The sequence below is a fragment of the Vicia villosa genome, linkage group LG2 (assembly GCF_029867415.1).
Source record: "Vicia villosa cultivar HV-30 ecotype Madison, WI linkage group LG2, Vvil1.0, whole genome shotgun sequence".
NCBI lineage: Eukaryota > Viridiplantae > Streptophyta > Magnoliopsida > Fabales > Fabaceae > Vicia > Vicia villosa.
The window spans coordinates 170,957,344-170,981,060 of record NC_081181.1 but is presented as its reverse complement, the minus strand read 5'-3'; the positions used below and the strand labels follow the sequence as shown (position 1 = coordinate 170,981,060).

At 35.3% G+C, this 23,717-nt stretch overlaps 2 protein-coding genes across 2 annotated transcripts; both read left to right on the top strand.

Moving 5' to 3' along the window:
• The first annotated feature begins 335 nt into the window (after positions 1-335).
• On the top strand, positions 336-9,997 carry LOC131650638 (protein FAR1-RELATED SEQUENCE 5-like). The gene is made up of 5 exons (XM_058920344.1): positions 336-409; positions 7,274-9,063; positions 9,136-9,374; positions 9,469-9,549; positions 9,635-9,997. The coding sequence occupies exons 1-5, from the start codon at positions 336-338 to the stop codon at positions 9,995-9,997; spliced, it is 2,547 nt and encodes an 848-aa protein (XP_058776327.1).
• Positions 9,998-20,272: 10,275 nt separating this feature from the next.
• On the top strand, positions 20,273-23,275 carry LOC131650637 (uncharacterized). Its single transcript, XM_058920343.1, has 7 exons — positions 20,273-20,404; positions 20,488-20,872; positions 20,965-21,212; positions 21,307-21,519; positions 21,608-21,700; positions 21,774-21,875; positions 22,725-23,275. The coding sequence occupies exons 1-7, from the start codon at positions 20,273-20,275 to the stop codon at positions 23,244-23,246; spliced, it is 1,695 nt and encodes a 564-aa protein (XP_058776326.1). The 3' UTR covers positions 23,247-23,275.
• The last annotated feature ends 442 nt before the right edge of the window (positions 23,276-23,717 follow it).

Below are 23,717 nucleotides of genomic sequence, written 5' to 3'. Positions count from 1 at the left end.
CCACCGTACAAGGTCCAAGGATTTCATCACCACCTTCGTAGCTCTGCACCGTGCGTTTTCGTTTTTTATCGGTATACCAAACACACGCTTCATCTTCCTGTTCAAGAAGCGAAAGTTCAATATCATCAAATACGATCGCTCTGCTCACACAGTTCGTAGTGATAGCCGGCTAAGGTAATTAAGGATTAATATTTAATTATTTCAAATGTTGTAAACTGTAATTTGGGAATTAGGTTTTATGATTGAATTCATTATGATGATTTCATTTCAAGTTTGGAATTATGGTTTTATGGTTCGTGTTGACTTATGTTATGTTATTTATTGGGCGATTACAGATGGACAACAACGGGGAATCTGTTGGGGTTGATTTGAACAATCTTCACACTGATTCATCTGATGATGATTATAGGTGTGATGAACATAGTTGTGATGAATATGTTAGAAGCTGGCCTGAGGATCTAGAGGGGGGGTGAATAGATCTTCCAGAGTTTTTCGGAATTATTTTGAACTAAAGCGAAAGCGGTTCTGAATCGACTTGCGTCTATTCCGGACCGTTATTGCAAGGGTTGTATATGTGACAAAACCACAAGATAATTGAGATTAACGATGAAGTGATATGTTATCGAATCAATACGTTTCACAGCTGAAAAACAATTAACTTCTAAATTGACAAACTTTGGTTTGCAATGCAGTAATAATGGAATAAGCAAAAAGACAAACATTTGGTGATAATGTTCAAATTGATGATGATTCAAGATGTGGTGAATTGTGATGTTTATGCAGAACCTTAATTCACAATTTTAACTCTTGAATCGTTAATCAATTTTGCAATTATGACCAAATATGAACAGAACGTAAATGAAAAGATAAAAGCGACAAGAACACGATATTTGTTCAGGCAGTTCGTCGATCGTCCTCGCTACGACTACGTCTGCCCCCAATTCCAAATTGAAATTGGGAAATCTTCCATTAATGTTGAAATCAGTTTATACAAAGAAGAAAACAAAGCGATAAACAATAAACCGAATTTGTCGATCCTTTGAATCTTCTTCCCCCTTAATCTTGAGTCAGATCAAGGTGATCCAAGAGCTTCACTTGATCCCTTTTCTGCAGTGTCTTGAATTGCCTTGAACCCTTGTTCTTCAATCTTCACACTCAGATGGATCCTCGATGAAACCTCTTGATAAAAACCCCCAAGAAACACCTATCTTGGAGGACAAAACCCTCGGATTTTATTCACCAAAAACCCCACAAATCTTCACCCACTAGGAATCTTCAATTCCGTTCCATGGACGTTATCGAACTCGATCACTAACCCTCAACGCAAAAATGATTATGTGTAATTGTGTTGGAGATGACGAAGAACGAAGATGAGAAGACTTTGTGTATCTTTCAGTCGTTGGTGTTGATTACAATAATTGAACCTTGGACAATATATATGAGAGCTTATTAGTTGGAGCAGAGAAAACCAGAAATTTTGGCATTTTTGATCAGATAGGTCGACCTCTTGTGGTGCTTAGGTCGACCTAACAGAGCTGCATATCCTTTTTGATCAGATAGGTCGACCTCTTGTGGTGCTTAGGTCGACCTAACAGAGCTGCATATCCTTTGAATGTCATTTGTTCCTAGTTAGGTCGACCTGTTAAAGAAGTAGGTCGACCAGAATCCACTTCAGATGCGTTTTGGGGACATTTCCTCATATTAGGTCGACCTAGTTGTTGTGTAGGTCGACCTAGCAGAATGATATGTAAATTTCTTCATTTTAGGTCGACCTGTGTTGGGAGTAGGTCGACCTGACTGCTGTTTTCTGAGTTCCTCTTATTTTGCTTGTGTTGAGTCGACCTGTATGCATAGTAGGTCGACCTGCTCTGTTATGAGTGACCAATGCTTGCTTTTCTTTGAGTTCTTCTGCTTGTACCTTGTTGCTTGTATGCTTGTTGAGTTTGCCATGAATCAAAAACATCTTTAAGTTTGATCTTGTATTCACATACTCCTCCATTTTGATGATGGCAAACCGGTAGTAGAAGCTTTGGCAATAAGTGGTAAAAGCTCCCCCGTACACTCAGCATCTATTCACTCAGCTGAGCTCCCCCGTACACTCAGCATCTATCTCCCCCTTTGACAACATCAAAAGAGATACAAGAAAAACAGAAGAGGAGGGTAACGAGAGAAACATAGATAAAACGCTAGCATTCATAGTATAGTAGATAAAAGGTAGATAGTGATAGCATGAGAGCCAAATATGTTTAAAGGTACATTAAAGATGAAACACATACATGAGCAAGAGAGATATATTTATGAAGTCACTATAAGCATGTTAATTGATAGCATATTATAGTATCAATAATATTTTTGGAAGTGAACAACAGTTACGTTACCGCTTTCTCAATATGTAGGTGTCAACTTTAGTGGCAGCCTTTAGTCAATGTGGAATGACGCCTGGCTTGATAATGAACTACCTTTACGCTAAGACAAATGTTAGCAGAAAAATATAGATATAAAGTAAAGGAATAACATTAAGAGAGAACAAACGTAATTAGCCCAAATTAGAGATATCGAGTATCCCTAATTCCCTACGAATGTTGAAGTATTGCTCCGTTGCTAGAGGTTTGGTGAAGATGTCAGCTAGTTGCTTCTTGCTTTCTACATGTTCAAATGTAACGTCTCCTTTCTCTACATGATCTCGTAGAAAGTGATGTCTTATTTCAATATGCTTGGTTCGTGAGTGTAAGACAGGATTTTTACTCAAGTTTATGGCACTTGTGTTGTCGCACATGATAGGTATACGATCAAGCTTAATACCAAAGTCAAGAAGTTGTTGCTTGAGCCATAATATTTGTGCACAGCAGCTTCCAGCAGCTACATATTCTGCCTCAGCAGTAGATAATGCAACCGATACTTGTTTCTTGCTATGCCAACTTATCAATGAATTTGAGAATAGATGACACGTTCCACTGGTACTTTTTCTATCGGATTTGCAGCCAGCAAAATCTGAATCGGAGAATCCTACCAAATAGCACTCATTTCCCTTTGGATACCATAGGCCATATGTAGTGGTTCCACGTAAGTATCGCAGAATTCTTTTGACAGCTTTTAAGTGAGATTCTTTTGGACAAGATTGATATCTTGCACACATACACACACTAAACATAATGTCTGGTCTTGAGGCAGTAAGATACAATAGTGAACCTATCATTCCTCGGTACAATTTCACGTCAACCTCTTTACGTTTCTCATCTTTGTCTAGGTTAGTATTTGTTGCCATAGGTGTGTCAATTTCCTTCGCTTCACTCATTCCAAATCTTTTGAGCAGCTCCGTACAGTATTTAGTTTGACTCACAAACGTTCCATGACTGAGTTGCTTGATTTGTAGGCCAAGGAAGAAATTTAGCTCACCCATGAGACTCATCTCAAATTCACTCTGCATAAGCTTAGAAAAATTTATCTTGGAGCGTGTTGTCATGCCCTTTGAGATGTCCCCTATTATGTTGTCGATTGGATGATCTTTTACATTTGTCCAGGCCTTAGGAAGTTCTTCATTGTTTGAGATGCTTTCTTTTTCAACACTATCATGAGACTCATCTTTCTCTTTCTTAGCATCTTCCTTTGCAACACTTTCACTTTCGTCTTCCTTATCTTTGAGAAATGTCTTCAGTAGATGGGCCTGCACTATTAAAAGATATACCTTTCTCGACACATTTTGCATAAGATTCATCAAAAGGACACATGAACTACACTTCCTTTACCAAGTATAGCTCCCCGATTGTTGTCTCCATAGGTGACATACCCCTTTTTCTTTGCGTGGAACTCAACAAAGAGTGATATGTCTCCCGTCATGTGTCTTGAACATCCGCTATCAAGGAACCACAACCTTTCGGCAATGTCAAGACACTTTTCCTACAAAATTAATTTAGAGTGGAAGGTCCCCAATCTTCATTGGGTCCTAGGTGGTGAGTACAGAAATTGTTGCACTTAGGCAACCATTGAAATACTCCTTTAGGAACTAAAATCCTCCTAAATTTGCATTTTTCAATGGTATGTCCCTTTTTGCAACAATAGTGACAAGTAATATGATGAGAGTATGCTATTTTGCTAGTTGATACTTTTGGTACAAAAGTGTATTTACTATATAAAGGAGTATACGATCTTTTGAACTTATTTGGATCAACCGCAAAAGTCACTTTTGGTTGTAGAGCCTTATCTAATTTGGCCTTTAGATCTCTTACTTCTTTTTGCCAAATATGACATGTCTCACAACCAAACCATGATGTAGGATCTTCCTCAATTTTATCCTTTTGAATATCTAGCATAGATTGTTTCAAAGCTTCCATGTCCTTTTCGGTCTTCTCAACTTTTGATTCAAGATACGAAAAAAATTTCTTATTTGAGGCCAAAAGTTTGAAAGCTTCAATTGCATCTCTATGTAGTTCTTCAAAGGCTAATTTTAATTGAGAATGAGATACCTTATCTACAAGTTCAGGTTTAAGATGACTTACACGTTTCTTTTTCTTGTGTTGATGAGCCGTAAGACATAGGTTTGCCGATTCTTCTTCATCGCTTGATGAGTCTTCACTTGAGGAATCACTTTCCCATGCTATGTAGGCTCTTCTAGACTTGTTGTGACTTTTGCTTTGATTCTTGTCTTTCTCCTTCTTGAGATATAGACAATCCGGTTTGTAATGACCATCTTTGCCGCAATTGAAACAAGGGCCTTTGGATTTTCTTTTATTGTTATCATCTTTTTTGGACTTGTCTAATTGCTTCCTATGATTAATCAAGCTTTTTCCGGAGAGTTTTGCTCTATTTTTCTTTATGTACTTGTTGTATCTTCGCACAAACAGTCTCATTTCCTCATCATCGGAGTCTTCCTCATCACTAGTATCACTATCCTCTAGCTCTTGTCTTGAGGTCTTGGAGCTTGAAGCTTTTAGAGCTATTGACTTCTTCTCTACCTCTTTCTCCATGTTCTTCTCTTTCTTTGCCCTTTTCTCGTGCATGTCAAGGCATTTAAGGTGTTGTTCATGTTCCTCTAGTTTACCAAAGAGAGTGGTAATGTCTAAGGTGTTTAGATCATTTGCTTCCTTTATTGCTGTAATGACATTACCTGTTCAAACATCTTAAGATTTTGTTAGTAGCAACTGCATTGGAAACAGGTCTATCAAGAGAATTTAAACGATTTTTCAAGTGAACGAATCTCTTCTGCATGTTTTCGATGGATTCACCATCTTCCATGTGGAAGAGTTCGAATTCTTGAGTTAACGTATTGATTCTAGCTAGTTTGACATCATCCGTTCCCTCGTGGGCAACTTGCAATGTGTCCCACATAGCTTTAGCGGATCTACAATGGGAAACACGATAGTATTCATCAACTCCTAGAGCTGAGATTAGAATGTTTCTCTCTTTCCAATCGTATCCATATCTCTTTTCATCTTCTGCATCCCAAGTATTTTCTGGTTTTGGAACAACTGCACCAGCTGCATTTGTCATGGTGATCTGAAAGGGGCCATTGACAATAGCTGTCCAGATGTTCCTATCAATTGCATTGATGTGGACACACATACAATCCTTCCAATAGCCATAGTTTTCACCGTTGAAAACTGGAGCTCTATTGTGAGCCCCTTTAGGTCCGGAAGCCAACTTTCCAATAAGTGTTTCACGTAGCACGGAATAAACCAGAGCTCTGATACCACTTGTTAGACGCTGGCCTGAGGATCTAGAGGGGGGGTGAATAGATCTTCCAGAGTTTTTCGAAATTATTTCGAACTAAAGCGAAAGCGGTTCTGAATCGACTTGCGTCTATTCCGGACCGTTATTGCAAGGGTTGTATATGTGACAAAACCACAAGATAATTGAGATTAACGATGAAGTGATATGTTATCGAATCAATACGTTTCACAGCTGAAAAACAATTAACTTCTAAATTGACAAACTTTGGTTTGCAATGCAGTAATAATGGAATAAGCAAAAAGACAAACACTTGGTGATAATGTTCAAATTGATGATGATTCAAGATGTGGTGAATTGTGATGTTTATGCAGAACCTTAATTCACAATTTTAACTCTTGAATCGTTAATCAATTTTGCAATTATGACCAAATATGAACAGAACGTAAATGAAAAGATAAAAGCGACAAGAACACGATATTTGTTCAGGCAGTTCGTCGATCGTCCTCGCTACGACTACGTCTGCCCCCAATTCCAAATTGAAATTGGGAAATCTTCCATTAATGTTGAAAGCAGTTTATACAAAGAAGAAAACAAAGCGATAAACAATAAACCGAATTTGTCGATCCTTTGAATCTTCTTCCCCCTTAATCTTGAGTCAGATCAAGGTGATCCAATAGCTTCACTTGGTCCCTTTTCTGCAGTGTCTTGAATTGCCTTGAACCCTTGTTCTTCAATCTTCACACTCAGATGGATCCTCGATGAAACCTCTTGATAAAAACCCCCAAGAAACACCTATCTTGGAGGACAAAACCCTCGGATTTTATTCACCAAAAACCCCACAAATCTTCACCCACTAGGAATCTTCAATTCCGTTCCATGGATGTTATCGAACTCGATCACTAACCCTCAACGCAAAAATGATTATGTGTAATTGTGTTGGAGATGACGAAGAACGAAGATGAGAAGACTTTGTGTATCTTTCAGTCGTTGGTGTTGATTACAATAATTGAACCTTGGACAATATATATGAGAGCTTATCAGTTGGAGCAGAGAAAACCAGAAATTTTGGCATTTTTGATCAGATAGGTCGACCTCTTGTGGTGCTTAGGTCGACCTAACAGAGCTGCATATCCTTTTTGATCAGATAGGTCGACCTCTTGTGGTGCTTAGGTCGACCTAACAGAGCTGCATATCCTTTGAATGTCATTTGTTCCCAGTTAGGTCGACCTGTTAAAGAAGTAGGTCGACCAGAATCCACTTCAGATGCGTTTTGGGGACATTTCCTCATATTAGGTCGACCTAGTTGTTGTGTAGGTCGACCTAGCAGAATGATATGTAAATTTCTTCATTTTAGGTCGACCTGTGTTGGGAGTAGGTAAACCTGACTGCTGTTTTTCTGAGTTCCTCTTATTTTGCTTGTGTTGAGTCGACCTGTATGCATAGTAGGTCGACCTGCTCTGTTATGAGTGACCAATGCTTGCTTTTCTTTGAGTTCTTCTACTTGTACCTTGTTGCTTGTATGCTTGTTGAGTTTGCCATGAATCAAAAACATCTTTGAGTGTGATCTTGTATTCACAGAATATAGTTCTGATTCTGATGAATATAGTTGTGAGGAATCGGTTGGAACAGAGTTGTCAAATAGCCAAGCATTTGTAGGTGATAGTTTGGTGAGTTTAAATTCCATTACTTCGGATGAAATTCGTGCTATGGAATTTGGAACTGTGGAAGAAGCTTGTGAATTTTATTATAAGTATGGACGATGTAAAGGTTTTGCCATTAGGAAAAGCGATGTTAAACGAGGAGGGCCCGAAGGTAACAAAATAGTAGTGATGAGGCAGTTTGTATGTAACAAAAATGGATTAAGAGACAAGAAGCACTTGGCTAGGTCAGATAGGAAAAGAAAACACCGATGTACAACCCGCACTAGTTGCAAAGCTAGGCTCCATGTGCACTACAATAAGAAAAATGGGAAATATGTTGTGTCATTTTTTGAAGAGGCTCATAACCATGAGTTAACCCCGACAAAGTTTGTGCATTTACACCCCGGATATCGACATATATCTGAGGCAGATAGAGCTCAAATTGACAGTCTTCGATCACATGGTATCCGAACGTGTCATATAATGGGGTACATGGTTGCCCAAAAGGGTGGATATAATGATGTTTGTTTTACAAAGAAAGACTTGTACAATTATTCCGACAAAAAAATGCGTGATGTTGTTAAGAATGGTGATGTTGTTGCTGCCCTAAATTATCTCAAAGTGAAATCATCTACGGATCTTATACTTTATGCAGAATATTGTGTCAGTAGTGACGGAAGATTGAAGTCACTTTTTTGGGCAGACGGCCCTAGTAGATCGGACTATACATGTTTTGGGGATGTTCTTGCATTTGACACAACTTACAGGAAGAACAAATACAATTATCCTTTGGTTATATTTTCTTGTTACAACCACCACTCACAGACTGTTATATTCGGTGCGGCATTGGTGTCGGACGAAACGATAGAGACGTATAAGTGGTTGTTGAAGTGTTTCTTAGACTGCATGGAAAACAAATATCCAGAAGCAGTTGTAACAGATGGAGATGGTGCTATGAGGGAGGCTATAAAACAAATTTATCCTGATGCGACCCATCAGTTGTGTGCTTGGAATTTGAACAAGAATGCAGGTGAAAATGTAAAGAAGTCGCAATTTTTGGATGGTTTTAAAAAGGCAATGTACTCAAATTTTACAACAGAACAATTTGAAGAATTTTGGTGGGAGATGGTTAAAGAGAATGAACTTGAAGGAAATGCTTGGGTTGCCAAAACATATGAGACCAAGTCACTTTGGGCTACTGCATATCTACGCGATAAGTTTTTTGGTCGTATAAGAACTACGTCACAGTGCGAAGCTGTCAATGCTATAATCAAGTCTTATGTAAGGAAGAAAGGGTGCATTTTTGAATTTATGCATAACTTTGAACAAGCTTTGAGGGATTACAGAAATAATGAACTTGTTGCTGATTTTAAATCGAAGTTTTCAGATCCAGTGTTGACAACTCATCTTCGTCTGATCGAAAGTGACGCTGCCAAAACTTATACAGCAGAGATTTTCAAAGAAATAAAAGAAGAAATAATGAAGGCTGGTGCATTAATTGTAAAGGGGAGATTAATAAAAGGGGAACTGAGAGTTTATACATTGACAAAATATTGTGAGGATGGATATGAAAGAGAGGTTGTGTATGATCCTTCAGGTGAAACATTGCGGTGTTCGTGTAAATTGTTTGATTCTCGCGGAATTCCATGCTCACACATGTTTTACGTCATCAAAGAAGAGCATATGGATCATATTCCGCGTACTGTGGTATTGCCGCGTTGGACGAAGGATGCCAAAATTGGGTTTCTGAATATGGGTTCTGATGGGGGAGTATAATCAAATATGATTGAGCAATCTCGATTTAGTGCTTATTGTTCTGTTTTTACAGCTTTTTGCAAAGAAGTTTCAAAACAAAATGGTGTCTATGGGGATGTAATGGATGACATCCTGAAGCTGCAGATAAAGTATTGTAGTTCAGACGAACCAATTGGGACGCAAAATGCATTTGTAGGTGATCCAATGGCAGTGAAGAGAAAATGTGCTCCAAAGCGTAAAAAGAATGAATTCAAAACAATCAGACACTGCAAAAAATGCAACAGCACAGGTCATGATGCGAGGAATTGTTCGGTAATACATACCTTCTTTGTAATCTGAGTCTTATTCTTATTATTATGTATATCGCTTTGAACATTATATTCTACCTATTTGGTATATATTCCAGGACAAACAAGACAGAACATCTGAACAGAATGATGTGTTCGAGTCAATGTCGTTAAATGATTCTTCAAGCCAAATACTCAAGGTATGTCTAGTTTTGGTAATTACTCATATTATATTTACATCTGTTTTGAAATATTAATTGAATTTATATATATATATATATATAGACAAATAAAGGGAAAAGGAAATCCAGCTGTAATATTAGCATTAGCAGGGGAAAACAATTTTCACGAACACGACAAAGTCAACGTGCTAATGTTACAACTACACCACAAAGTCAAGGTGCTAGCGTTGCAACTACACCACAAAGTCGAGGTGCTAACATTGCAACTACACCACATATGGATGTTAGAAGCAGAAATGTGGGTCCAATGATTGGACTTCAACCCTTGATGCCGGTGGGACAATCTGTAATTCATCAAATGCCCATGGGACAACCCATGTACCCAATGTATGGAATGCCTGTTTTGGATACTACATCGTGTTTCGGTCTGATGCAACATATGATGAAATTCGGTGGTAATCAATGATCCAACATTCGTGATTTTTACGTAAACTGTCAGGTGTTCGTTATACATGTAAGAGACCCGTGCCTTCGCCGAAGCAATTTTTTTTTTATATTATCAATATAAATTCAATTTTATTAAATAAATTTGTAGAATTTTTTTTATATATATAATTGATATTATAACATTATTTTTTATATATGTGTATATATAGGGGCAATATTAAGATAAGAAATATAACAAAATTTTGTGGGGATAACATTATAGAAATTATTTAGTTGAATTTATTAATTTAAAATCAACATATTTTGGGTCAGCAGGGGTTAGATTTGGAACAGCCCTGTTAATGAATTATTATCCAAGCCCAATGGAACCCAACAATTGTCTTGGCCCATTGCTAATTAGTAGGTGTAACTTCCCATCATCATGGGGAAGTAAAGGGACCGTATATGAAGTTATGTTATATTGAAAAGAAGAAATCAGAATCGTCAAACCAAAACGCACGAGTTATTTGAACAGTATCGTCACCTCGGCTTTGCTGCATGCAGAAGAAGATGACCGAAGGAAGAAAACCGTGCCACGGGTGGATATCGGACGACGACGACATGGAAATCAGGTTGGTTCTTTCAGCGTTTCCTTACGATTGTATGTCTGATTGTTAGTCTTTGAAGATTCTGAGTTGATAAAAAATGGTTATCTATAAATATGGATTAATATTTGTCATTATTTAAATTAGTATTAAAATTTTGCAAATTAAAATTACGATAACTAATATATAAATATATTTTTTTAAAAAATTAGTAAACTAAATAAATATATTAAATTTATTATAAAATTACTAATATTCAAATAAAACTACACATGTTAATATACAAATGATTTTTTTAACGGGGAAAGGGGGATTCAAACCCCAGAAACCCCAGACCTAAGGGTCAGGTAGCGCTTTAAGAGGGAAGAGGAGAACAAGTGTGCTGTATCTATGTAGTTGTTACTAAATCAACCTCAATTTCTTTTATTTTAAATCAACAATTATAAAAAAATCGTTAACTATAAATATGGATATAATGTAACAATAAAAATATGGATAAAAATCGTTACTTTAAAGGTGGTGGCCCGGGATAATAATAAAAATGGATCCTAATAAAAATTTGAACAACTTACTTAAAATTTCAATTTTTTTCGGTTCTATTTTAAATTATTAAATTTTTTTTCTTTTGATTTTTGGATTGGATATAATTTATGGTTCAAATTCTTAACTCTAAGATATTTGTCAGACACAAAAGCTCTAACATATCTTAACATATTTAATGATTTTATGAGAATTTTAAAAAAAAAAAAATAGTAAAAACAGTAGTGTAATGTAAATGTAATCGTATATATATTACACGAAAAGAAAACATCTTATAAATAGTGTCAAACATAATAAAAATAAAATTACATCAACCTAATAAAAACACAGACATCAAAAGTGTCTCAAAATGAGATCGACTAGACTAGTAGTTCTAATCCATATTCAAACAAAATAAGGTCTCCAAAAAAGCCCAGCTTAACAGTATAACATTACTTACGATATCCAAGATAACTGAACTCTTGTATGACGAAAATAGATTCACTGCAGATCAGATACAAAGTTTTACTAGTTTTAGTAAAACTTTGTATCTGATCTGCACTGGATCTATTTTGTCATACAAGAGTTCAGTTATCTTGGATATCGTCACAGAAGTAATGTTTTACTGTTGATGTTGGCTAGGCTTTTTTTGGGTCTTATTTTGTTTGAATATGAAACTTCTGTTTGGTGTTGATGTTAAAAATATAATAAGAAAAATAGAATTTTAAAAGAAAATTAAAAAATACCGGAAATTTCAAATATTTCAAAATTTCTGGTATTGGACAAAATACCGGAAATTTCAAAATTTACGGTATTTTGATGAATCTCTAAAGTTTTGTGAACTATGAAACTTTGAACTAATTGTCCATGAGCTATGAACTACTAGCAACCAATTGGAACCAGTGTCTAGGATCCCGTGTTTTCATCATGATCACAAGTACTGATAGGTACAGTAGTTTTCCCACCTTTCTAATCCAAAACCGTGCCAATTCTGACTTGGGAGGCAAGTAGCCGTTTTCAAGTTTTCTTCATTTCCACATCGAGTTGACATTAGGATCATGGAAAAGCTTAACACAATATGATGTACTCTACATAAGCTCACTCGTACTGAAGCTCCCTTGCCATACTCCATTCATTTTTCCAATTTCAACTTCCTGCACACAAAAAAAAACTCAAACTTACATTACACAATGAAGAAGAATTCTGCATCCAAGGGAAACACAAAAATCAAACGCATAAAGCACCACAATAATGCATCAGATAAGAACCCAGAAGTTTCAACTCATTCTATACGGATTAGTGAGCATTACAGTGAGACTCACAAAAAGAAATTCAGATCAGAGATCATAGTGATTTCATCGAGGTTATATTTCTTATTTTGGTTTACGTGTTAGCGTGTACAATGTGTTTGATTGATATTTTTTCCAAAATAAGAATCAACCTTTCATAATCATATATACTTATTGTTTCATAATTATATTTTGTGTTCTTGTACCATTACTAAACTGGTTTTTTTGTATGATTTAAGTACTCATCAAACGACTACGTCTGACGGTGACAAATTTGAACCAAAAGACTATGATTCGACGGCATCGACACCCGTTGTGCAAGCCAAAAAAGTCTTAAAAAGGGAGAGGGCAACAGAAAGGAGAGCAATAACTAAAAGGCGGGTTCTGACTTTGGGAACAACCTCGGAACCGCCAAAATGGGGAAAAGGAATTGTAGATGAAGGCCATATCCCAAAAGTCAGGAAGACCCTATTCTGTCGACCTGAGGACCGAATAGATCACGATTTTTACCTCAACTACCATCCAGTTGAAAATAGTGTTGGATATGAAGGTGATCACGATCCGGTTGAAATCCCTAAAGTAAGTATTCAATATTTATTTTCAATAGAACCTAATATTACATGACATATCATTATTGCTTACAACAATATTTGATTGGGTTGTGTTTGATGACAGTGGATGCCAATGTCATTTCGACCATCTCCGGCAATGTCCCTAAATGACATATGTGCTTGCACTGCCGCATACATTTTTATGGGTGACGAAGAAGATCTTTACGGGTATTTATTTTTAATGAACGTACCTAATACCTAATAGTAAGTTTATTTATCACATTTAATTTGATTATAATTGCAATTTTCTGAGCAGTCGTGAGGTATTGGTAAAAACAACTTCAAATGTTTACGGAGATCGAAAAACATTCAAGACCCTGATGCCAAGAAGCCCTCTAGACCAGGAGGTTATTGTTAATATGATACCGCGTTGAATTGATCCCATTTATGTATAAATCTGTTAAGGCCATTTTCATATGCAAATGCAGATTATTAATCTGGTTGTGGCAAGACAGAACTGGTTCATTGAAACTGCGGGAAAGACCAAGTCAGTTTGGTATTTTCCTACCGAGTTCGCGGTGATTACTATTCTACTATACTACGGTCACTTGTACATTCTGTTTGTCTTAATCTAATTGAACTATAATACATTTAATATTTTATTTTAATTGCAGCAATATACCCTGGAAGGACGTCACGGTCCTGATTATGTGAGGGATATTTACCAGACTCGTTTCATGACATCCAAATCTAGAGTGTTAAGGGTGAGTTATGTGTGTGTTAAAACAGTTGCCACGTTGATAAAACAGTTTCATGACATCTCAAACATTAAATAACATTTTTTCAGATTTTTATTCCGATGATCGACCTTGGAAACCACTGGTATCTCATGGTTGTTGATATTGCCGACAAGAAGATGTATTGGTTGGACTCTCTCTATTGCCCTGAAAGACACACATCCAGACGCCGTGCAATATTGAAAACGGTATTAAAGTCTGTGCAGATTTTGTTATTTACTTTCCATTCACTTGCTTGTATTTTTTTAAAATTTGGTTTGACCCATGTGGCAGGCCATATTTCTTGAGGAGATTCTGTGTCACAATTCTTTTGTTGACATGATTCCAAATTATCCAACACATTCGATATCATCCTACCCCATAGAGGACCCAACATCCCTTAAGCAACAACTTGCCGGATCGTGAGTACTCTCATACCTTAACCTTACTCTATTTTAATTGATTGACAATATGACCTATTACTTGTTACTAATGCATTTATTCACTGACCACAGAAATGATTGTGGAGTTTGGGTATGTAAGTGGATGATTGAGTGTCCCTTCCAAACGTTGTTTGAAGAAATCCATGTACGTTGAATTCATGCGAATATCATTAACTTAATCATTTCCCATAGACAATATATTTGCATTTTGTCCTAAATGTTGATAATTATATTCCCTACAGGTTATGACCTCAACCAGAATGAAACTCACCCTTTTTTTGTTACACTCCGGTAATAATATTTTGTTATGCGAAATGTTGGCAAAGTCGGCAGCATATTGGAAAAAGCAGGAAGATCAAAGGAAGAAGTTGGTCAAACTAGGTTGAAGTTTGAAGTTGGAAGATTGAAGTTGGACTTTTTTTTTGATTGTCCATTAATTTGAAACAATTTGGGACAGTCACAATTATGATTTGTTTTTATCACGGGTGTCTATGTTTTAATGTAATTTATGGATAATTGGGTTATATTTTGTATGATTTTTATGACTTTTTATGACTGTCCGTTTATTTAGTGACTGTCCGTTTATTTAGTGACTGTCGTTTATGACTGTCCTTGACTTTTCTCCATTATCATAGTTTTGAAGACATTTATAATGTATAGACCCATCAAATGTCACATCATTGCATTTATATTTTCAAAACTTCTCTCTTGGACTTGTAAAGTCGTATTTTACTACATTATGATTATATATACTCTTGGCTAGGTCTTTAAAGAACTCATTCTTTTCTCTTGTTTAAAACACCAGTTGTTCTCTCTTCTCTCTGTTTTCTAAAAACTCTTTTTATATGCTCACCACCTAAGACAACCTTACAAACTAAATTGGGTTTGGACTATGGAGAGCTAGTTGGTTGTTATCGTTGAAGGCCGTGTTAACTTTGAAGATAGGTTGGAGAATCTAGCCTTTACTACCAAGTATATGGTTTCCAAATTTGGATGGGATGAGTACTTTGATATGCTTTATGGTCCCACTTACCCAAATTTGGTTGCTGAATTCTGGGTGAATGCATCAATCCAAGTGCTGAATCGGGACAAAGTCATTTGTTCTAAAGTATCTGGTATTCCTATCTTTGTCTTCCGAACGACTATTGCATAGGCAATAGGATGTGAGGACGATGGAATTCCTCCAGATTTGATGTCCTGGGAACAATATCATCCCTTCTGCACCATCTTCAAGGATTTATCTGACATTTCAAAATCCTCCAATCTTTCACCCGAGGCATTATTTTGGTATCAAATTCTGGCCACAAACTTTTTGCCAAAGAACAAGGATATAGATATCTTAGATAGCTGTGAAAGGGACTTTCTTCTTCTACTTGTCAACAAAGGTCCAAAGGTCAATCTCCCATATGTTTTCTTTGAGTATCTGAAGAAGACTCTTCTATCCTTCCAAGAAGGAAAGACATTCTTCATTCCTTATGGAAGAGTCCTCTCTAAACTATTCATGCAACAAGGAGTTGTGAAAACTAAGGCTGAGGTGGATTCTATGGTCTGGGGTCATGAACTAGAGCTACCAAGAGTCCGGAGAGCCTCTGACATTGCCCCTTTCAAGGTCATGGCGGTCTCTCCTAATGGAACTTATGTGTAATTTGGTTGTGTGCACGCGTACACAGTTTGGTCTCCATGAAACATCAAGTGTGATTGTATTGTGTTATCTTATGATTATCAAACTTGTTGGTTTTCCTTTCATGTTTTTTTATGGATAATTGAGTTATATTTTGTATAATTGTATCATTTATTATGTGTTATTGACCTTTACAGGGATTTTGTTATGAGTGAAATTGTAATAATCGTATCATTTATAAGTGTATGGCAGTAGGTGTTGAATAGTTGTGGTGATGTGTTAGGTTTTTTTGGCCACAAGTATGATTTGTTTTTATCATGGGTGTCTATGTTTTGATATAATTTATGGATAATTTGATTATATTTTGTATAATCGTATGTGTTTTGAACTCTTTGATAAAATTAACTACCAATTACTATAAGATAGCTACAGACCAAATACACATAACAGTTTTTTTCCATTAATTTCACACTTACAATGATAAAATCCCATACATATATACTAATCATTTTTTAAATAGTTTTTCTCCACACTAAACCAATTGCATACATACGGTGTCAATTGCATACGGTGTAAATTGCAGATGTAAGCCTAGCATAGGTCTTCCAAATAACACAAAAATAACTCATGTTACGTCTGGATTTAACATACCTCTGTGATCTGGATATGTACAACTGAATTAAGCTAACACGTGACTTGAGCTCTCTTATATTCACATTCTCCTTCACAAGTTGACTTCATCTCTAATCAACATGTTGCATCGTGACCTATGCTGTTTCAAAAATGCAACAAAACTTAAGTAATTATCAAATTCAAATAATAGGCTCAGTATGATAAATTAGCATTTTTTTGGAAGTTGATATTGAACTCCAAATCTAAATTCACCGCTTTAACAAATAAACAAACATTTTGCTTTGAGACAAAATATTTCAATTTATTATACTCAGTTTACACACTTCATATTACAACAGTTTCAGTACTTGCACGATTACTAACATTTACATGTTTATCATTATATTGGATAATTTAAAATCAGAAAGAACAAGCTTCAGTTGAGTCCAAAAAGTTGATATTATTTAACTCAAATACACAGCTTGGCAATACAAAATAGTTCTAATAGTTAATGTACAAGACCTTATCTCAAATTTACATGTTAATCATGCTATCTCCTTGCATCTCATTCTGAACACCAGATATTTTGGTAGAGTTGAACAATATCAGCTGATGCAAGACCTTAAGTGGGATAACCTTCATGAAGTAACTTTGTTCAAGATGTGTTTTCGAGTTCAAACACTCTGAGCATACTGTTTGCATCCATTACTTAACTGCATGTTATTTGAAGAACAAATCATCAAAATAATTCACAATAATACACAACCACAACTTAAATTTGAATAATATCACAATATAAATTCCTCTGGAAAATAAACAATTTAATTGAAACCCTGAAGATTCAATTAAATTAAGATTATTTCACTATATACCGATTCAACTCAAATGCATTTTTTTATGAATTTATGAATTTCATAAAATATAAACCCTAATCCCCAATTCTCTAATTCCTGCATAAAAATTGAATTGAATCAGCTTCAACTTAAAATACAAACCACAATCCCCAAATCACATACTAGCTTCAAATTATAAAACAAACCCTCATTACCAAATCAACTTCAACTGAACATACAAAATTAATATCCAATTCCATAATTTATGCAAATTAACTCAAATCAAGTTGATTTTGGAAAAATATAAAGACTGAGATGGACACGATTACCTGTGAAAAAATATGGCGTCGTCCCACTGTGAAAATTGGGGGGACAATAGCACAACGAAGAGAGAAATTTTTCGATACCCTTGGTTGAGGAGAATGAGAAGAAGATGAAGAACGAGGCCAGGGATAATTTCTGGGTGCACTTTCTGGGTGGAACACATACACAGGACTTGCTTGCCCATCATGTAACTTTCAAACTACATCTCTCCGTCTTAAAGGTAGTCGTAAATGGTGTTTTATGGGTCATCGGCGTTTCCTTGATCGGAGACACAGGTTTAGATTGAACAGGATCCGCTTTAATGGTGAACAAGAAATGCGGAGTCCGCCGAGAACATTATCTGGACATCAAGTTTTTGAGCAGGTTAAAGATGTTGATATCGTCTTTGGTAAAAAGCCAGTGAAAGAAAAATCGGTAAAAAGAACACGTGAGGGACAACCTATAGAAGGTGATAGTACACGGTGTGATCCTACAAAAGGTCATCCTCAACAATGGAAAAAGAAAAGCATATTTTTTGAACTTCCGTACTGGAAGGATAATCTTCTGCGCCATAATCTTGATCCGATGCATATTGAGAAAAATGTGTGCGATAATGTCATATTTACTTTACTAAATGATAGGCAAAAGAGTAAAGACCATGTTAAGGCTCGAAAAGACCTTCAAAATATGGGCATAAGACCTGATCTTTGGCCAGATGAAAATGGTAGAATTTCTCCGGCGCCCTTTAGTCTAACGGGTAAAGATAAAAGGAATTTTTTAACAACTCTAAGGAATATTCGGGTGCCTGATGGTTATTCAAGCAACATTTCTAGATGCATTGACTTGGTAAATCTCAAGGTGAATGGAATGATGAAGAGTCATGATTGTCATATATTAATGGAACAACTTCTACCATTAGCCATTCGCACAACATTACCTCATGAGATTTCAGCAGTATTGATTGAGTTGTGCTCATTCTTTAGACAATTATGTGGTAAGGTGTTGAAAATTGAAGATTTGGAAAAATTGCAAAACCAAATTGTCCTCACTTTATGCCACATGGAAATGTTATTTCCTCCCTCGTTCTTCACGGTTATGGTTCACTTGGTTGTTCACCTTGTTGAAGAAGTTAAGCTTGGAGGTCCTGTTCATTATCGATGGATGTATCCTGTTGAAAGGTAAAGTATGTGATTTTGTTCTAATGTTACTAACTTAGAATGTAGAAATTTTTTTAACTGAAACTATTATGGTTCAATAATAGGTATTTGGGGAAGCTTAAATCGCATGTACGTAATAAGGCAAAGCCAGAAGGGTCTATTGCGGAAGGATATCGTTTCGAAGAGATTTTTACATTTTGTTCCAGATATCTAGAAAACATTGAGACTAGATGGAATCAACCCGGGCGTGTAGATGATGAACCTATTGGTGATATCCAAACAGGTTCACGTGTAGCAGAATTATTTCCTAGAGTTGGAAAACCTGCGAGTGGATCTTCATTTTACACCCTAACACCAATTGAAAAGTTGCAGGCTCATAGACATGTTTTAACAAATTGTCCAATAGTTGACGACTATCTAAAGTAAGTAGTTTTATTTCATTATGTAGTTTCATCTACACTATTAAGACGTTTTTTTACATCTAATATCAAATAACCAAATAGGCAGTTCCGAAGTATTACTCAGAGCCAAATGAGGCGCAGTCAAAGAAGTGCTGCTGAGATAGACAAGAAGGTTCATAGAGAGTTTACTCACTGGTTCCGCAATCGTGTAAGTTTTTCGTACAAAAATATAATTTTTTTGTTAAATTGGTTTTAATAATAAGACTAATTTGATGTTGTATCGTGTATAGATTTGCAACAATCTAGACAGCATTGGTGGACCAGATAAAGATGTTCTCATTAGTCTTGCTCATGGTCCTTTTGATAAAGTTAAAAGGTTTACCGCGTTCAATGTCAATGGATTCAAGTTTCGAACGTTGGAGCGAGATAATCTTTTAAAAACTCAAAATAGTGGAGTTTTTGGCATGTTTGGTACACGAAGCTATTCAAGCAATAGTGATACCCAAATGAGATTTGGAGGGGTTCCTTACTATGGAAGATTGATAGACATTATTGTGCTTTCCTATGATGGCTTCACAGTGCCCATGTTTAAGTGTGAATGGGCTAATACCACAAACCCACGAGGCATTAAGATAGATAAGTTGGGTTTTACTTCTATAAACTTTGCACGACTACTACATTCTGGGGAACATGAAGATAACGAGCCATACATTCAAGCTTCAGAAGCTCAAATGGTTTTTTATGTGGATGATGAGAGTGAACAAGGATGGAGCATACCTATTCATTTGAAGCCAAGAGACTTGTATGACATGGGTGGAAATGATGAAATTATGACACCTATTGAGCCGTATCCATCACAAAATTTGGAACAAATTTTTCTTAATGATGATCTTGTAACTCCAGCGACAAATGATGACAACAATTAAGATTTATTTTTTATTAATCAAAAGTTTAGTTTGTTTTTAACTCGTGTGAGACTTATGTTTTTTTTGTTGTTTATCCCTAATTTATGTATGAGATGACATTGTTACTCATCCCTAATTAATGTATTAGATGACATTGTTACTATATGTTTTTTGTTGCTTATCAATTAATGTATGAGATGATATTGTTACTATATGTGTTATTGTATAATTTGTCTTTTAATTTGTCTTTTAATTTGTCTTTTAATACTTATACTTGTAGTTGAAGCTTGTTGTTAGACAATGACTACACCATATGAGAAATTGCGCCTCCAAAGAATTGCAGAGAATAAGAAAAAGGTAGAGGCTCTCAATCTTCATACACTCTCTCAGTCCCTTCACAAATCATGTGAGCCTTCTTCCAAACCATTGCCGGTTAGTAATAAATTCTCAATACTACTACATATAAATTAATTATATTGATTGTTGACTGACATTCACTTATGCATATTATTTAGTCTGTGAAGGTTCGTCCGAGGTTTGTACAACCTGGAGAGCTTGAAGTAAACAAGAAGCGCCTACGTTCAACTACAATGCGCAAATCATCCATAACTCCTCACCCAATCGAAACTACAATAACTTCTTCTCCAATACAACCTACAATAACCCCTCCACTAATCCAAACTACAAAAGATGTTGTGGTAGGAGAGGAGACTGAAGATGATTTGGTAGGAGATGAGGTTGAAGATGATGTGGTAGGAAACGAGGCTGAAGATATTGTGGTAGGAGATCGGGCTGAAGATGTTGTGGTAGGAGATGGGGATGAAGATGTTGTTGTAGAAGATGAGACTAAAGATGTTGATAAAAAGGCTAAATCTGTGTATTGGGATGTAAATATCATTAGTAAGTATTTTAAGGTTAAAGTATCTATAAATAATTAAATTATTTACATAGTTTAATTATGATATTAATCTGTTTACTTTCTTCTATGATAGATGAAGAGGGTCATGTTTCAAGCACACGTTTATGTGCGAAAGACTTGGTTGCGAATTCAGAGCCCAATGGAACATGGATAATACTTGAATTCAATAATGATCATTGTGCAATAGGACAAGCTTCAGGTTTGTTAGCAGGGTATTTAGGCATGATTATTAGAATGTATAAAGACATTCCCATAATGTTTGAGAGTTGGAAGGATATTCCAGAGGAAACAAAAACAAAGTTTTATGATTCAAAGATAAAGGTATATATCATTAATAAGTAATTGCATGTTCTTTAAATTAATTTCATGGTGATTATTACTTGCTTTCTGAACTAATTTTTATTTTAATGTTTAGCTCCATTTTCTTGTTGATGACGGGCGTGATAAAGAATTCGTACTTGCTTCTGCTGCAAAGAAATGGAAGGATGGCCGACATTATTTGTTTCGCAAATTTTATAAATGGGATCTCACTTTGGAGGAAAATCTTCAAAAGTTTCCAACCGTCAGAGGCATTCCGGAACACGATTGGGCTGTTTTTGTTCAATATAGACGGAAAGAAAAAACACAAGTAATATTAGTGTTTTTATTTGTTAGATTTCTCTGATTTGTATGTTATCCTTATCTATAACGGGTGTTTTTATTTGTTACCAATGTAGAAAATAGCCCAAAAAAATGCTCAAAATAGAGCAAAATTGAAGGCTCCGCACACACTCGGATCTAAGTCGCTTGCAAGGAAGAAACATGAGTTGGTATGTCCAAATCTATATATTAATGATTGTATGTTTGATAGTACAATTAATTAATATTTGTTCTTATTTGTAGGAATCAAGAGATGGACGAACATACAGCAGAGGAGAAATGTATGCAATTTCTCATACAAAGTCTGACGGGTCTTTTGTCAATGAAGATGCATTCAACAATAATGTAAGTAAACGTTAATTCTTTTGAAATATTTGTTAGTCTCCTTAAGGTTTGAAAAAAAATCAAACCTTTTGGCATCTCTTAGAGGTGGGGAGAACCTTTCTGAAAAGAAAAAATGTCTTAGAAATGTCTCGAATAAATTGGCACTTGAGCCACAAACCTAACATGACCCAAAGCCCTTTTATTACATTCAATATTCGTCATGCATGACTAGAGTAGAAACTATATGCATGACGTGTACATTATAGAAATAAATTACACAATATGTATGGGCGAAAAGAGATACATGTGTACATGGCTTGTAGTCACCGCCATTGTTATCACCGTTCACAAAGTAGAAGAGAACCGTAGTTAATTAGGACAAATGCATGCTGCAGACAAATCTTAATTATTATATGTGGTAAGTACACTCTTTTGGCAACACATATATATTAAACAAGTATTAGTTCATGGTTCTTTGTGCATTATGTCTCTGCATGTGAGCGTAATACTATTCTGGAATGAAATGAAAAGTGTATATATATGTATGTATAGGTTTTATGTTCTTCTAAGTACATGCATGTAATGTGATATTCTTCCTGTAATGTAATTTGATCATGAAATAACATAAGTTATTTATAATCTCTTAGACTATATATGTTAATAAGGATGTATAACAGTTCAGAGGAAAAGTTGGTATCATATATGGAAACAATAAAGTAGACCATATATGTTAATAAGGATGTGTAAGGTTGTGTAATAGTTTGAATTTTTAATTTATAAACACATATTGTTCTTTCTTATGTTAATAAGGTTGTGTAAGACCATATTTGAGTAATGTTGTTTGCTCAATTTTTTCTTTTTCATGTGCAGGAAAAATTACAAGCTGCAATTAAGGATTCTGTGTCTGAAAATGAGGCATTTCAGAAAGTATTTGGAAAAGAACAACATGGATATGTTCGTAGTATGGGACTTGGAGTTACACCATCTCAGATTAATAGATCTACGAGATCGGCATCTTCTTTTGCAGAAAATGAAAAAATAAAGGAAATGCAAGAAGAAATTAATGCACTTAAAGAAAAGAATTCAAAAATTGATGAATTGATGGATGCAATCACATTCTTAAAGAAAAGGGATGATGCTAGGACAAAGGAAATTGAACTCTTAATGCAAATGCAAAATTCGAGTGGAAGACAGGTATATTATTTTGGATACATTAATTTAAAGTTAAAGCTTGTGAGTATTTTTTTACATAGTATTATTTTAATACATTTTTTCAGGGATTGGAATCACCCGCTGACGGTAGACGTTCATCTGAGTCTAGCTACCGAATTGCAGATAATGGATCATCAAGAAGAACAAATTAGACTTTGTTATAACTTAATTAGATTATGAACTTTCTTATGTATTTTTGGCATAATGTGTTTATTATTATAAGATTAGGATTTGATATGTTTTCGGTGTTTTGTACTACATGACATGATTATGGAACTCGCATTTTACTTGATTATGAAACTCGCATTTTCTTGATATTATGATGCGTATTTGAATTTATATGTTTTTATTGGAATTAATTTTACTATGTTAAAAAGTGATAGAAAATAAAAAATTAATACTAAAAAATAAAATTAATATAGTAGAAATAATTCAAAGAAAAAATAATATTAAAAAGAATAATATTTTATTTAAAAGTATTTTAGTAAATTATAGTTTAAATAAAAAAATATAATAGATAAAAATTAGTAAAGGTTTAAACTATTGCTAAAAATTAAATAATGTTGACGACGGTTCTAACCGTCAGGATATCACATTGACGACAGTTTTTAACCGTCGCGAATGACAACAAAAACAAAAATCAAAGGCATA